This window comes from Trichoplusia ni, chromosome 2 (genome assembly GCF_003590095.1).
Source record: "Trichoplusia ni isolate ovarian cell line Hi5 chromosome 2, tn1, whole genome shotgun sequence".
Taxonomy (NCBI): domain Eukaryota; kingdom Metazoa; phylum Arthropoda; class Insecta; order Lepidoptera; family Noctuidae; genus Trichoplusia; species Trichoplusia ni.
In genome coordinates, this window is record NC_039479.1 from 12,920,219 (window position 1) to 12,934,951 (window position 14,733).

Consider the following 14,733-nt stretch of genomic DNA (forward strand, 5'->3'; position numbering starts at 1 on the left):
GACGAGAACTTCTTAAAAGAGAACCGAATAACTCATCCGCAGATTAGTGGTTTCTTGGGGTTTGAAAGAGTTTGAGTTTGGAAAGTCTGAAAAATGAAATGGTGTGCGATTTATGCAAAACATTCGATGAAAACAATATTTAACATCCGGATCACTTGTTTTGTAATATCTGATTATTACTATACTAAATTAACCATGTTTTTCGAAACAGATTTTATTATATTGCAACAATAGTCTTAAAAGCCTCGTGACTAAAGGTTCTCTATTTACACATTCATTCAAGTATTTTGGAGTAGGTTAAAAAAAAACAACAGCGGGAATGACAGCCGAGGATATAAAATTTTTAGTCAATTTACTTTTTGTTTCATAATCAATATGTACAAAGGATTCACAAGAATACTGGCTCTTTACTGTGCAGACAAAGTTCAACCATGTGTTCCTCCTATACTTAGAAGTAACGTGTTAGGCACGCGAAAAGGTGGTCATAATATAGGTTATATTTTCCTTAGGGGTAAGAAGTATGATCGTGGTAATCCTTCGGCATTGTTCGTTCCCATACCCGTTAAACCGAATCCGGATGACATAAACGTTGGTGAGGAGTTCACGGGCCGTATTAAGAAACAAGATCTTCTAAAGATTCTCAACAAATTCTACCAGAAACCAGAGATCAGAGAGTTGGCTGCTGAGAATGGGCTAGATGATCAGCTGTTGCATCAGGCTTTTTTGTCGTTCCGAAGACATTGCTTAGAACATGACCTGCCTCCTGATTTGCACATAACCATAAGTGATATTATACAAGGTATGTAAATAACTGACAATAAAAAAAAAAAAGAAAAATCTTATAAGAAATTAAAGTTTAATATTTTTAGATTTCCTTTGTTTATTTATTGCGCATTATTTTCAAAACGATTCTAAAAATATCTTGATATTGAAAGTAAGAAGTGTACTGACAAGTACAAAAGTGTTTGAATTAAGCATGAAGTATGAAATAAATTACATTATTCTTGACTTTCAAAGTGGCTGAAGTTATTGATTTCTTTTTGTTTACTATAATTTATTAAAAATGCTGCATACTCAAGTACTTTACTATATTTACTTTTATTTTACAATATAAGTTCTTTAATGTTTAAGCTTCAATAAACATTCAACTACGAGACATGGTTATAGTACAGTGTAAGAGAAGATTCAACATCCCAAAAAAAAAAAAAACAATTATTTTATTCCAGCATGAGTGTGCCTTGTATGTTACCCTAAAATTACAGCAATCTGATATTTGTTTGTAGGTGCTGGCCATGTGGACGACCTGTTTCCATACTTCTTGAGACATGCAAGACTTGCATTTCCACACCTTGACTGTTTGGATGATCTCAAAAAGATATCTGACCTAAGAACACCTGCTAATTGGTAAGTATTAGAAAAACAAAATGCAACACACATAATTAAAAAAAATGGAAACTTTATTTTCCAAAATCAACCTTAAGACTTCAACATAAAGTCCATTTTTGCATTGTCATTAATATTTTCACCCAACCCTCCAGTTAAATTAATTATTCATTGTGCATATTGACTTTTCTCTTCATATATAAATTGGGGCAAGTCCAAGTATTCATGCCAATCATAATTCAATATGTTTAAAGTGACTTTCTCCTCACAATCTTACCATCCTTTAGCCATACAAATCTATATTGTGCAGATTCACTTTCATTAGCTTGTGCCAAAACATTCATATGTTAAATGCTTTAACAAAGTGGTATGAGATGATGCTACACATGAAATGTATATTTTTAGAGATCATTGCAATGTTACAAAATGAAAGTCATTTGATAAGACATGCTTATCTATAAGTAGCGTTTATTAAAATGTTTTGAATGATATTTGTTGTTAAACATAAACAGTACTATTTGTTATTGTAATTGTCTTTACTGATTGCATTTGTAATTATAAAAAAGGTGTTGGCTTTTACTCAGTGTTAAGGTTAAGGTTGGTTTTATTTTTCAACAGCTTTCCTAACATAGGAATTATTATGTTTTGTGTGCAGGTACCCTGAAGCCAGAGGAATGAACAGAAAAATTGTATTCCATGCTGGACCTACCAACTCAGGCAAGACCTATCATGCGATGGAGAGGTTTCTATCAGCTAAGTCTGGTGTCTACTGTGGACCCTTAAAACTATTAGCAACAGAAATATACCATAAATCTAATAAACATGTAAGTATGAACACCTCCACTCAGTTTGCATCATCTGGAAGGAGTAGGTCTAAAACTGGCTAAAAATCCAATAAAAAAAAAATATTCACTTGCTAATGCCCTAGTATTCTCACAAATTCCAAAGGGATTTTCTGTTCTATATCTGTGTAGCAGCTGATCAAACAATTAACTAACAATTCCCTTATGTAGCCTCCCATTTACTATTCGTAAAATTTTACGACCCCTCCCCCCTTTCTACCCTTTTTTCCAGTTAAAAGTAGCCTGTGTCTTTTCTCAGGCTCTAGACTAAGTGTGCAACAAATTTCTTTAGTGAAAGTTAGACAGAGATGCTATCTCATTTATAATAATGGTATGAATCACCGCCTAGAGTAATGTTTGTTTTATTTAAAAGGTTTCTTAATACCCTATTTTGATTTCCTTCTAAAGTAAGTATGTAAATTGTTTGTAGGGCACACCTTGCGACCTTATAACAGGGGAAGAAAGAAGGCACGCGTCACTCTACGCCACGGTCGCAAATACTGAGGATCTCGAAGTTGCGACCACACAAGACAGACTCTTAGGATTAGACGCGTCAGAACTTACCCCCTCCACTCATGTAGCGTGTACAGTTGAGATGACGTCACTTAGTAATACATGTAAGTTAATGAGTCTAGTTGTAAGAGAGAGATGGAGAGACGAACATATAGTTCAACTATCGATTTTAAGTGTTGTGTTATGAGTTTATTTCATAAAAAATAGATTTCCTCATAACAGGTATCATTCGTTCTCAAATCTTAGACTGACATAAATAAATAGATAATTCATGGAAATTACAGAATATACAGTAAAAAGTTCTTTGAACTAAACTTTGTAACATTATCAGTAATGCTTCAATTTTATTTGTTTATTGACAGATGAAGTAGCCATTATTGATGAAATTCAAATGATTGGCGACAGGGGACGAGGGTGGGCGTGGACAAGGGCTATATTAGGTAAAAAGTGTAATAACAAAATAAATATAATTATATAAACTTATGCTTATTGAATACTTTTTTTTATTATGTATTTTATTTAATAGGACTACAAGCTGAAGAAATACATTTATGTGGAGAACCTGGTGCAATACATCTCATAGAAGAAATATGTAATACAACTGGTGAAATATTAGAGGTACACAACACGACTATACATTAAGTCTGTGCACAATACTTTGTGCAAAGTGCATTTCGTACCTGTGCATCTTGGCACTTTGCATTATGCACAGTTCTATTTGGTTTTGCGAATTTAGTACAGAGCCTCTTTGCAGATTATAATAAAAAAATGTGAATACCTTTTTCTAGGTACGCACGTACAAAAGATTAACAGAACTTAAAATAGAAGACTCAGCTCTGGGGACACTGGACAATGTGAAGCCTGGTGACTGTATAGTGTGTTTCAATAAAAACGACATTTACAGTGTAAGTCGAGCCATAGAACAGAGGTCAGTCCCATGTTGAGGCAGGTATCCAATTACTAAGTATATTAGGAACGCATAGTATTGCTTTGAAGAAAAGAAGCTAGGAAGAATATGTATAACGATGAAAATTTCGTATTCATGTGCAATGTGCATGTTATCAATAATTTCACCGTTCGTTTGCATTTAATAAATAAATAATTTTAAAATGTTGAAAATTTAAAAATTGTTCTACAGTGTATTCCATTGAAGAAAATGATCGTTATTCTCATGAGTTTAAATAATCGGTGTATTGTTTGCTAAGTGAATTCACAAATAGCGTTAACAGGAAATAGATTAGTTGTATTAGCTAGTATGTGGTCCAAAACTTTATGTATGAGTTTACTATTCCAATGCGTGCTTGAAAATATTGTACAATTGTTTTAGGGGGCAAGAGGTTGCGGTGATATACGGTAGTCTGCCGCCTGGTACGAAGTTGGCACAGGCTAACAAGTTCAATGACCCTAACAGTTCGTGTAAGGTCATGGTTGCGACAGATGCTATAGGCCTTGGAATTAATCTGTAAGTATGTGATAGCCATTGAATCTAATATTGATCCCATTTTCCTATCTTAGTATTATCTTGCTAAAATTAATAGTCCGTACTACAGGTTTTTCTTTATTAATTTATAAGTGAGTACTTGTTATTGGTTGTCAATTGAACTTATCGTTCTTTACTATTTTTTAAAGATATAATAGCCTAATGGCCTTCCATGATTTCCGAATAAATAGTAAAAAATATTCAGTACTGCAAATGTATGATGTCCAGGTTATTCATCAAAGTTTATTTTCTCTTTTTACAGGAGTATACGCAGAATAATATTTTATTCACTAATTAAGCCAGTAGTGAATGAAGACGGAGACAAAGAAATGGATATTATAAGTATATCACAGACCCTGCAAATTGCTGGTAAGTTTATAATTCAACTTTTTATAATTACTATTTCGGTCAGCAACATAAGTCGCTTTTTGAATACAATATTATTCGAAGACCTAAGTATCAGGATTCTGCTGAAAACTTGCTAAACACTAATATCAAAGGTATTTTCAATCAGTTTTACTGACTGTAGACTAGATTTCGCTCATCGACTTTTATCCCTGATAGTCTCTTCTTATAAACAATATTCCTTTAGCCAATCAATCAGTTCAGGTTCATCAAAAATTGGAAATTATTCACAGAAATTGCCTTACAATGTAAAACTCTTTCGTACTCAGGTAGAGCAGGGCGCTACGGCAGCGCGTGGGAGACGGGCTACGTGACAACGTTCAGGCCGGAGGACCTCGCCACGCTGAAGACGCTGATGTCCAACCTGCCCGAGCCCGTGGCACAGGCAGGCCTGCATCCCACGGCCGAACAGATGGAACTGTACGCCTATCACCTACCTCACGCTAGCCTTAGTAGTTTAATGGTGAGTTACTTCTGTTAAACTTTTTATAGACTTTTTTAATGTTAATTTATTTGTTATTTTACCTCTATTATTATGTTTTCGAGGTACGAACAGAGAATACCCATGAATATAGTCTTAAATAATCTTTTCGAAATAAAAATATTGTATACGTTTTTATAAATAAATAACTAAAAAGTGATTTTATAAAAACGTGGGAAAAATTATTTCGATAGTGCAAATTAAGTAGTGCAGTTCCTGATATCACTAGCCGATCATTTTATTCAAACAAAAGTTTTTTGTTAGTAAGGAAGCTAGCCTCTATTCCTTTAAATAGATTTTTAAAAGTAAAGAGTTAACTTTGAAATAATTAAAATACGTCCCTAATATTTCTAAACAATATTTGTCAACTTACTCATGCTTGTATTAATTTAGTATTCATGAGCGTATTATTTTTAGGACATATTCGTCCACCTGTGCACAGTGGACGACTCACTATACTTCATGTGCAACACAGAAGCGTTCAAGTTCCTAGCAGAGATGATCCAACACGTGCCTTTACCACTGCGAGCGCGCTACGTGTTCTGTTGTGCACCGATCAATAACAAACTACCATTTGTTTGTGCTACATTCCTTAAGGTAAATATTGCGTAATAGTGGTATTTATTTGACAAAAGACTATTCTGCACATTTTTGCACAGATACGTACTATTTTGCACAATTTGTTGCTTTTATTTAGATTATTTTTTGTCTTATCACATAGTCGTGCCATCGGACTCTCAATTTGAGTACAGAGAACAAAAGTAGTTACTTGTTTACTCGTATAAAGCCTTCTTAAAGTAAGCTAAAATATACCTTAAAAGGCATTTATTACAGCACTCAGTTATTAGTTTTCAAAAATAACAAACATTTACATTTACTCCTCCTTTTTACTATGTCTGATTAATTTCGTTGCGGGTTCCAAGTCACTTTATTGATTCCCCTGGGACATACCGAACTTAAGTGTTTCGGTGGTTTTCGTTAGTTTCGTTGTAGATCTTGGCTTTTAAGACTTACAATGCCCGGCATGTGTCGCGGGATAGACCCATAAAAAAAATAACAATTATTTCGTGATACACAGATGGTGCGTCAATACAGTCGCAACGAGCCGCTCACTAAGAACTGGCTCGGCAACGCGGTGGACTGGCCGCTGCCCGCACCGAAGACCATCATGGACTTAGTACATCTCGAGTCAGTTTTCGATGTACTCGAACTTTATTTGTGGTTGAGGTGAGTGTCTTGGATACTAACAACTTTTAATGGCAGCGAGGTTTGTAGAAGAGATAAAAATATTCTTCTTTTACTTCTTTCCTTATTTTGTTTTCACATTGTTTGAAGTTTGGCTGTAAAAATTACATATTTTATATCTTTATTAGGGTTCCGTACGCAAAAAATGGAATTCTTACTAAAGATAGGAAGAAATCACGGAACGAATTGTACTTGACCAGGTTTATTTTTTTGTCCATCACACGCTCCCGCACCGTGTATTAGTACCTAACCACTGGAGTACGTTCATATTGTCGTTAAGATAAACATGCGTAGTTATTATTCAGCTTCCAATACGTTACTCTTAGATAAGACTGTAATTTGCCGCCTTCACGGTAATTAATTAAAGTGTCCACAATCACACAATGGTTAATTTATATACATTATCTAAATTGTATTATTGTTCTGCAATCGTAAACATATATTGTAGGTACTCGGTTTTTATTTAATATTCTACAAGATCTGTCGTAGTTCTAAAGTATTTTTTACTTATCTGTGCCAAAACAAAAATCTAACTAAATCCAATCAGTGGACTTCAACTGCGACTCCCGCAAGTTCAAAGTAGCGATCAATAAAGCTAATCAGTTACAAGCATAATTACGTAACTACCAACTCCTACATTACTATAATCAATATTATCCTGGTAAGGCGAGACTTCAAAGTTCTTCAAAGTGAGATTGAACTAGTAACAACATAGTACGTCTCATATATCAGCGTGTCGATCTACCATTCGGCTATCTACTAATAATACGACACTTTTCAGTTTCTGTTTATGATTGTTCGCAGTTACCGATTCCCTGACATGTTTCCCGACGTGAAGTTGGTGCGAGATATGGAAACTGAACTAGATGCCATCATACAGCAAGGAATATTCCAAATAACTAGGTAAATATATACGTAAAAAACTTGAAAATTTGTTGAACAGTTGAAAAATATCTCTTAAAGTAAAATCTTTGGCAAACACAGTCCTTCATAATGTATTAAACAGGATCGCTTTAGATCAGAAGTCCGTGGATGGTACCAATTAGGAATAAATCGATTTAAGTCGAAATATAATTTATATCACAATTTTAAAGTTGAATATAACAACGAACTTAGTAACTATTTTTGACATATTATTTACTAATTTTAAATGACTGTTCTTAAATTGTGACTAGGCCCTACCGAGAACCTAAAACATCCACAGGTTCGCAGTTTCGAAGCACGAAATCCAACGATAGTATCTCAGTTACTCGCAGGCTAGTGAACGAACCGTTTTCTAGGACCACTTCACACATAAGTTAATAGCGTTTGAGTAGCTTCCATACATAAAGTGTGTTGTAATCCGTCATTTTGTTACAATTTTTAGCATGTTGTGTTTGCATACAATTGTTTGCGCAGGCAACACCACCAGATCATAAAATCAACTGTCAACAATATTTAAATCGAGAATCATCATTGTTACGTTCTGCGACTGATTTTCATGGTTTTGAATCGTCGATTATTAATTTAAACTTGATTTTAATTTGTATAATGTTTGCAGGTTGCTAAGAAACTCAGAGCAAGTACTACGAGACGACCCCTCAATGGCCGCCGTGAGCAACAAGCGACACACGAGAGCGCTCAAATCAAGTGATGATTCGAAAGGAAAACTTTCAGATTTGCTTGTTGCTAGGGTAGGTTCCGCTTATCTACAGTTTACATACTTTGTTCTTATAAAAAGGGTTTCAAATCGGCAAAAACAAAATTCACGTAACATTCTGCCTTCATTAATTTAGATTTTAGAGTGCTATAAAAAAATAATATTGTTCTATTCTTTTCATACATAGGAACCGAAATTTTATAGTAAGTCTTAAGTACAAAATATTAAACAAAATTTGAATTTGTTACAGGGTTTAATAACACCACAAATGTTGAAGAAACTCCAACAAGAGCTTACAATTGAAAAGAAACCAGAAAGAAGTAGAAATAATAGAAATAGGAGGAAATGAAGCTTTAAATTTTTGTAAATAGTCCAACCAACTTACTGTAATAAACAGTTCCAGTGACTTAGTTACAATAAGATATGTTGTTTTATTTAAGGGTGGCAAGTTAAAAAGCATAAGGGTCATATTCCTTTAAGTTATTCCATGTATTTGTTTGATTGATTGCCTAATTAAGTTTGAGCGATTAGAATTGTCTGAGGCTGAAAAAAGGTGTTTATATCTTGGTATGGTTCGTAAGGTCATAACTGAATACATAATATGTAGTATAATTACGTAATAAAATCGGGCAGAGATAAAGATTACATCTAAGTCGTGAAAACACTGATGTATAACTGTAATAACCGTTTCAGTTTGAAAGGCAACTTTGAAGTGTAAATTGCTTTAAAAAATATATGTAAGTATGTGTAAGTGTAGGTATCAGGTTCTATGTTCAATTTTAAAAATAATTAATTCATAGAAATTTATATGAGATAAATATACGACGCAGATTTAAATATCTATGCTTATTAGAATAACCGTTACTAATGGCTTGTTATTCATCGTATCTTTTGCTATTTCAGCATTCCATCCTTAACAATAGAAAAACAATGCTACGGTTATCGCCAAATTTTACAGCCGTGAGATGTTATCAATGCCAAAATTAACATAACACCAAGAAACAGTTTCTTTTAAGAATTCCGGCATTATACGTGAATAGGGCTAAGGGAACAATCACGAATCGAGACTATGTGTGCATAGGAACTGATAACAGTTTTATTGCTTAGCTTATTTTGTTAATTCATTAACATTTGTCTCGGAGTTATCTTAGTGCAGCCATCACACGACCTATGACACAATTATCACGGCGCTGAGAGGGTAGTTAATTTTATTACAGTTACTTGTACCGACCGACACCGGTCGTCATATGAACAGCCTGGAGTTGACAGAAAAATGTGTAAATATAATTTATTAGTGGCATATCTATCGTTTATAACAGTGAGTGAATATTTTATGAGAATAGAAGGTACAGTGGTAAATCAGATTAATAAATATAAAGTGGTGTTTTAAATGGCCGTGGTTTTATATTTAATTTTTCCGCAGCGTTCAGAGTTTTTGATGTGGATGGCGCGGAAACGATATTGGCCTCGGAAAATGAAAATATTAATATAGAGTGTAAAACGGATATGCCTATGGCTTACTGTGGTTTCATACACCCTACGGGAAAACGTTACTCGTAAGTCGTTTTAGTGTTTTTTAAAACTGTAAGACATGTAAAAGTTTTTTTTAAACTGTGAAACAGTGACTTATTTTTTTTGTTAATTTTTCTATCGTCGACTGTTCTATGAATATACTTAAGTACCTAGGAATAATATATTATTCTAAATTATAACTGTTTGTATTTTAGAGTACCTGATAATTAGTAATTATATGTTTACGATAACCTTTTATAATACAAGACCAATGACCAATTAAGTACATGTTTTTTTTATATATTTGTATCTACTGAATGTTTAACTTTCCATCGGAAGACAGAAGATTATGTAAACCAGTTTAGAAATTGATTGAATAGACACTCACACAACCATCAGTGGAAACCAGCTTTGGAAATCCGATAAATCTTTTCACCTTTAGCTTTTCAGGATCAACTCTCAACGCGGGACATTGCGCAATAAAAATAAAAGCATCGAAGAACGACAGCGGAGTATGGCGCTGTCACATAGGTACCCAGGAGACGGGGCTTGAGATCATGCAGTCTATAGAAGTCAGGGTGGTGACGAAGATGGCGGCTTTAAAGCAGAATGTCACGGCCATACACGGCAAGCCGATAACATTATCCTGTGCCACTACTAAATTGACACCCATGAGCTATTGCCGCTTTGAACCCCCTACCGGCCAGCCTTTTAGTATTAATTCAGGAGTGACAGCTGCAAAGTACGTTTAATAAACTTTTTGTGTTATTAAAAAACAATAGTTGGTATATTATAGGAAAAAATTTGAGCGCAGGTTTGTTACCTCTTGAAGCAGATATAGTTGGACTAATTTTGATTAAGTTTGGTGTATAGGTAGTTAACATTTTGGATACCTTTTTTGTTCTTATAACTGAAATGCACGCAACCAAAGCTGCAGTTTTTATTTAGCCTCGAATATTCAAGTTTTTTTTATTTTAGCCCCATTCTCGGAAGATATTACTTTCCGAGTAACAAAAGCTTAGATCGCGGAGACTGCGCGGTGACCATACGTAAGGTGAAATATGAGGATGTGGGCTCATGGACCTGCGGCGCCGGCCTGGAAGACGGCAAGGAGTACATCGACTTTATTAAACTAGATGTTGAAGGTATTTACTAAATTAATTAAGACGTTTTCCGCTATATAAATTTGAGGTAATAGCATTATCTACATCCATTCCATTTGTCCACACTCCATAACTCTGATTAAAAATAAAACGCGTCTAAAAAACAATGTAAAGCATAAAAAAATTAACAATCGTAAATTGTAACGAAGACATAGCTAACTTTTACGTCAGCTTTGAACGAATCTGTATTGTTAAGAAGCTGTGATAGCCTAGTGGTTAAAGCGCAGGACTGTCAAGTTAAAGATTTCGAGTTCACGCGCAGACTTTTCGAATGTTGAGTGCGTTTTGGAAATAAATATCACAGCTTCGGTGTTTCGGAAGGCACGTAAAAATGTGCCCCTGCCTAGTTTGATATCTCGCTGGTCATGTCGGTCATCGGGCCATGAGAGTAAAGGAACAGAGTGCACCTGTGTTGGTGCGTTGGTGCCCACCCCTTTGCACTATGATATGTGAAGTTTACTATGTTATATTAACTTCTGATGACGTTTTCTGATTTTTTAAGTATTATTAAAAATACAATCATCTGTTTACTATTAAATAATCTAACATGTACAATTCTATTTAGGACTGTATACAATGTCGACAGCGTCCGCAACCGGCATAACGTTCGGAGCAATTGGTATTGGAGCTATACTGGCGGTACTAGGGTTCGTTGCGTGGAAGAAGAGAAGATTCCTAGGCGCAGTGAGACCTGATGCTGAAGAAACAGAGGGACATGAAATGGAACAGCTGCCAGAGAGGCGGACGCCTCAGAGGACTCCCCAGCCTGGCCGCAGCGTCCCCCAAGTGACAGTAGAGACGCCATCTGACCCCAGCCAATCACCCCTAATGTCTCGAACGCCATAAATATAGGTTTTTTTTCTTTGCATGTCAATTTATGACTTGATTTTTTAAGGCCATTATTTTTAAGTGTCACTGGCCTCTAATGTAAGATAATGTTAACATTGATTTTAATTATTGTTGTTGTATAGTATGGATTTTGTTTTTAATTATAGTTATTAATTATAAATTGCAATGTAAGATAAGTGTAGAGGTAAAACCTTAATCCCTATCTTGGTTGGTTATATTATAATTATTGTAGAAACAAAACCATAATTTAACTATTTATATTTTATTGTTGATTAATAATATGACTAATGAAACTAAATTGATTTACAATGATCAATAAAGTTAATTCTTAATAATAAACATGTTTTTCTACATTTCAAGAAATTTACTAAATTACGTACTTGAATAAAATAATGAGATAGGTAAACATTAACATTTATTATGTTCTCTTAGACACTAGGATGGTTTAGCATGGTGGCTAATCTTTCCATATTGATGGCATAAACGGAATGACAGGATATAATGTTCTTGTGTGTGAGTAATGTGTTGTAAAACTCGTCAATTGTCAGTACATCACTATTGGGCTCATTGTTGGTTTCACTGAAAAAGAATAAATAATTATTTACTTATTATTAAATTATTAAACAAGGCTCTCACAGCAGTATATAGACCACCTACCATATGAGGAAGGTTTGAGCATAAATTATTTTTTTATGGAAAAGTCTCTAGAATGACCAGGCAAATTATAAGTCTGTACATATATCATATTATGACTGGTTTTCATATAGCTAAAGATGTTCTTACCTGCATGCAATTTCAAATGCAGCAGCATGTTCCATTTCATCTATGGTGGGTGGACAACGTGGCCCGAGCAAGTCCGTCATACCCTCATCAACGTTAACTCGTCCCTCAGTTTGTGGATCATACAGCTTGGCAGTGTTACGTAGCCACATATTTGGCATGTCACCTCCAATATCGTACATGAAGCGTTTGTTGTGCATCTTGTAGCCTTTCCTTTGAGCTAATACAGCAGTTAGTACATTCTTGAGGAAATGTTGGACTGCTACTACAATGACATCAGCTGCATCGTCATCAGCACCTTCAAGTCCGAGTTCCCAAGCTGCTAGCATGAAACGGCCCACAACAAGTGCGTGGTCTGGGAGGAATATCTCCTGCAAATTAAAAAAAAAGTGAAGAAAATTCATACATGTGTTGTTGAGAGGTGAGATGGCATAAAAAATGACATAGAAGATATCTTATACAAAACATTTCCCTAGAATTTGTAACAGATGTGTTGTGTAAGTACCTGTGCAGCATATTTGACACCGTCACTACCGGCGCCTGGTGGTGAATTCGGCGGCAAGTACTCCAGTAAGTCCGCAGGTTCGAAGTTAGACTTCTCCGACGTACGGGAACTCCTCTTGTGTTTCCGGCTGTTCCTGTTATGTGTACTGGCTTTCTCTTGAGCGATACTGATTGAAGCTTCGGCTAAACCTTCCACTTTATTCAACAAGGCCAATAAGAACTCGTTATGGTGATGAACTTGTTCAGGAAACAGAAGTTTTCTAGCTTCAGTATCAAACTCTTCTTTAGTCAGCTTCATTCGGAACCATTGTTTCATGTGGCTGAAATATTTTGTTGATTTTTCACCGAGCACTTCGTTTAATTTACGTCTAGCCACGTTCAGGGGCTCTAACGCCATTGCAAGTGTTTATTCTTTCAGTTTATTTATTATATAGTTTACCTCCGACCGGAGGAAAACTAGGAAAAGAAGAGATTTTAAGATTTCTAAGCAACAACGCCTACAACCTGGTGAACCTGGTTTTTATTGATTATTTTGATTTGACTAATGAATGTTGCCAGATTACATATCGCAAAAAAACGGTTAGAAGTGCGATCATAGATCTGGTATATTTACGCTATTCTAAGTGCAAGCGCCTGATCTAAATATGTCAATAATAATATATTCAATACATGTTCACTCCATTTAAGCTTTAATTACTTTTTAAATTAATCGTATTCATAAAAAAATAGACATGGATTAAGGCTACAAAACTGCGAGAAGCTGAAGCCACTTCATAACTTTAATATGTCAAAATCTGTCAACAAATAGGTTATTTTACAAATACTCCGAATATAACTTATTAATATTGGTTAAAGTTTTATTATAATCCCATTGTAAATAAGTAACAATGTCTTTCAATTTAATACTAAATAGCTGTAAAGCAAACTCTTGCATGAAAGGTAAGAAAATTAATATGAAATGTATTCAGCTTTCAGGTTATGATATAATTTGTAAATAAAACTTATTTCACTGTAGAGTTTGTCCGTAACGCCAGTAAGAAGACCGGTGGTAGTACTTCGAACACAAATTGTAAGGTGAGGCCGAAGCACAGAGGGTGGAAGGTGCAGGATGGACATTTTGTGCAATCTGGTAACATCTTAGTTACTCAAAGAACACCGAGGTTTCATCCAGGATTAAATGTAAGTGTTTCTATATAGTACGAATACGTGGGACCTACCTATCTGACATTTTGATTTACTGTGTAATAACAATGATTGTATTTAGCCAAGCCTACAAAAACTGATCTGACTTTATTCAAAAACACTTGAAAATTCAAATATGCAATCAATTTGGGTTAGTAATCATTCCTAAACTCATTTCCTTCAGGTTGGATTTGGTAGAAACGGGACTCTTTTTGCAATGGAACCGGGAAAAGTTGTTGTAACTTGTGAGAAATTTGACCCTGACTGGGATCACACTTGGAACCGGAGAGTATACGGAGGAAGGGAAGGACAGACCATCATGAAGAAGTATTACAATGTCATACCTGAACCACAACACTCCAGGTTTAAGCTGGTCGATGAAGTTTGATTGGTTTTAGCGTTATTTAGTTATGGTAGGAAATATATATTTAGTTGGATATATTTTCTGGTTTTATTCTATTGCCTTGTACAATTTTAAGAACAGTAAATTTTTTGTTGGTACTTATTTTGCTATATATGCAAAAAATTAGCTTAATTTAAAAAAATTAATTAATTTTAAGTATTGAATTTAATAATTCTTAACCCTTTAATTTACAGTTTTGAAATAAGTATTTCCACTTCCATAATAGAAAGATGCCTTGATGTAATTTTATTATCGTTTGCACGACAGACAGCAAGATTACTACACGACATATTTGTTTGCTGAACCACTAAGAGATGGCGTTGTCGTACAAAACTCAAAATGGCGCAATTTT

The 14,733-nt window shown here is 34.7% G+C and overlaps 4 protein-coding genes across 5 annotated transcripts; 3 read left to right on the forward strand and 1 right to left on the reverse strand.

Moving 5' to 3' along the window:
• The first annotated feature begins 283 nt into the window (after positions 1–283).
• LOC113507685 (ATP-dependent RNA helicase SUV3 homolog, mitochondrial) lies at positions 284–8,410 on the forward strand. Of its 2 annotated transcripts, XM_026890602.1 has the most exons (16): positions 284–799; positions 1,284–1,404; positions 2,039–2,207; positions 2,656–2,842; positions 3,101–3,178; positions 3,265–3,356; positions 3,527–3,666; positions 4,066–4,200; positions 4,481–4,587; positions 4,893–5,086; positions 5,522–5,701; positions 6,183–6,331; positions 7,154–7,252; positions 7,525–7,605; positions 7,890–8,022; positions 8,239–8,410. In XM_026890602.1, the coding sequence occupies exons 1-16, from the start codon at positions 376–378 to the stop codon at positions 8,335–8,337; spliced, it is 2,388 nt and encodes a 795-aa protein (XP_026746403.1). In that variant the 5' UTR covers positions 284–375; the 3' UTR covers positions 8,338–8,410. The 2 variants fall into 2 exon arrangements, with proteins under 2 accessions (XP_026746403.1, XP_026746413.1); XM_026890612.1 differs by lacking the exon at positions 7,525–7,605 and having other exon boundaries at positions 285–799.
• Positions 8,411–8,485: 75 nt separating this feature from the next.
• On the forward strand, positions 8,486–11,851 carry LOC113507691. The gene is made up of 5 exons (XM_026890626.1): positions 8,486–9,334; positions 9,412–9,544; positions 9,943–10,242; positions 10,479–10,645; positions 11,229–11,851. The coding sequence occupies exons 1-5, from the start codon at positions 9,262–9,264 to the stop codon at positions 11,507–11,509; spliced, it is 954 nt and encodes a 317-aa protein (XP_026746427.1). The 5' UTR covers positions 8,486–9,261; the 3' UTR covers positions 11,510–11,851.
• Positions 11,852–11,910: 59 nt separating this feature from the next.
• Positions 11,911–13,330, reverse strand: LOC113507697 (transcriptional adapter 1-like). Its single transcript, XM_026890637.1, has 3 exons — positions 12,798–13,330; positions 12,296–12,663; positions 11,911–12,091 (listed from the first exon to the last, which is right to left on the reverse strand). The coding sequence occupies exons 1-3, from the start codon at positions 13,191–13,193 to the stop codon at positions 11,941–11,943; spliced, it is 915 nt and encodes a 304-aa protein (XP_026746438.1). The 5' UTR covers positions 13,194–13,330; the 3' UTR covers positions 11,911–11,940.
• A 270-nt stretch (positions 13,331–13,600) lies between these two features.
• Positions 13,601–14,419, forward strand: LOC113507739 (50S ribosomal protein L27). Its single transcript, XM_026890685.1, has 3 exons — positions 13,601–13,735; positions 13,812–13,975; positions 14,163–14,419. The coding sequence occupies exons 1-3, from the start codon at positions 13,684–13,686 to the stop codon at positions 14,364–14,366; spliced, it is 420 nt and encodes a 139-aa protein (XP_026746486.1). The 5' UTR covers positions 13,601–13,683; the 3' UTR covers positions 14,367–14,419.
• The last annotated feature ends 314 nt before the right edge of the window (positions 14,420–14,733 follow it).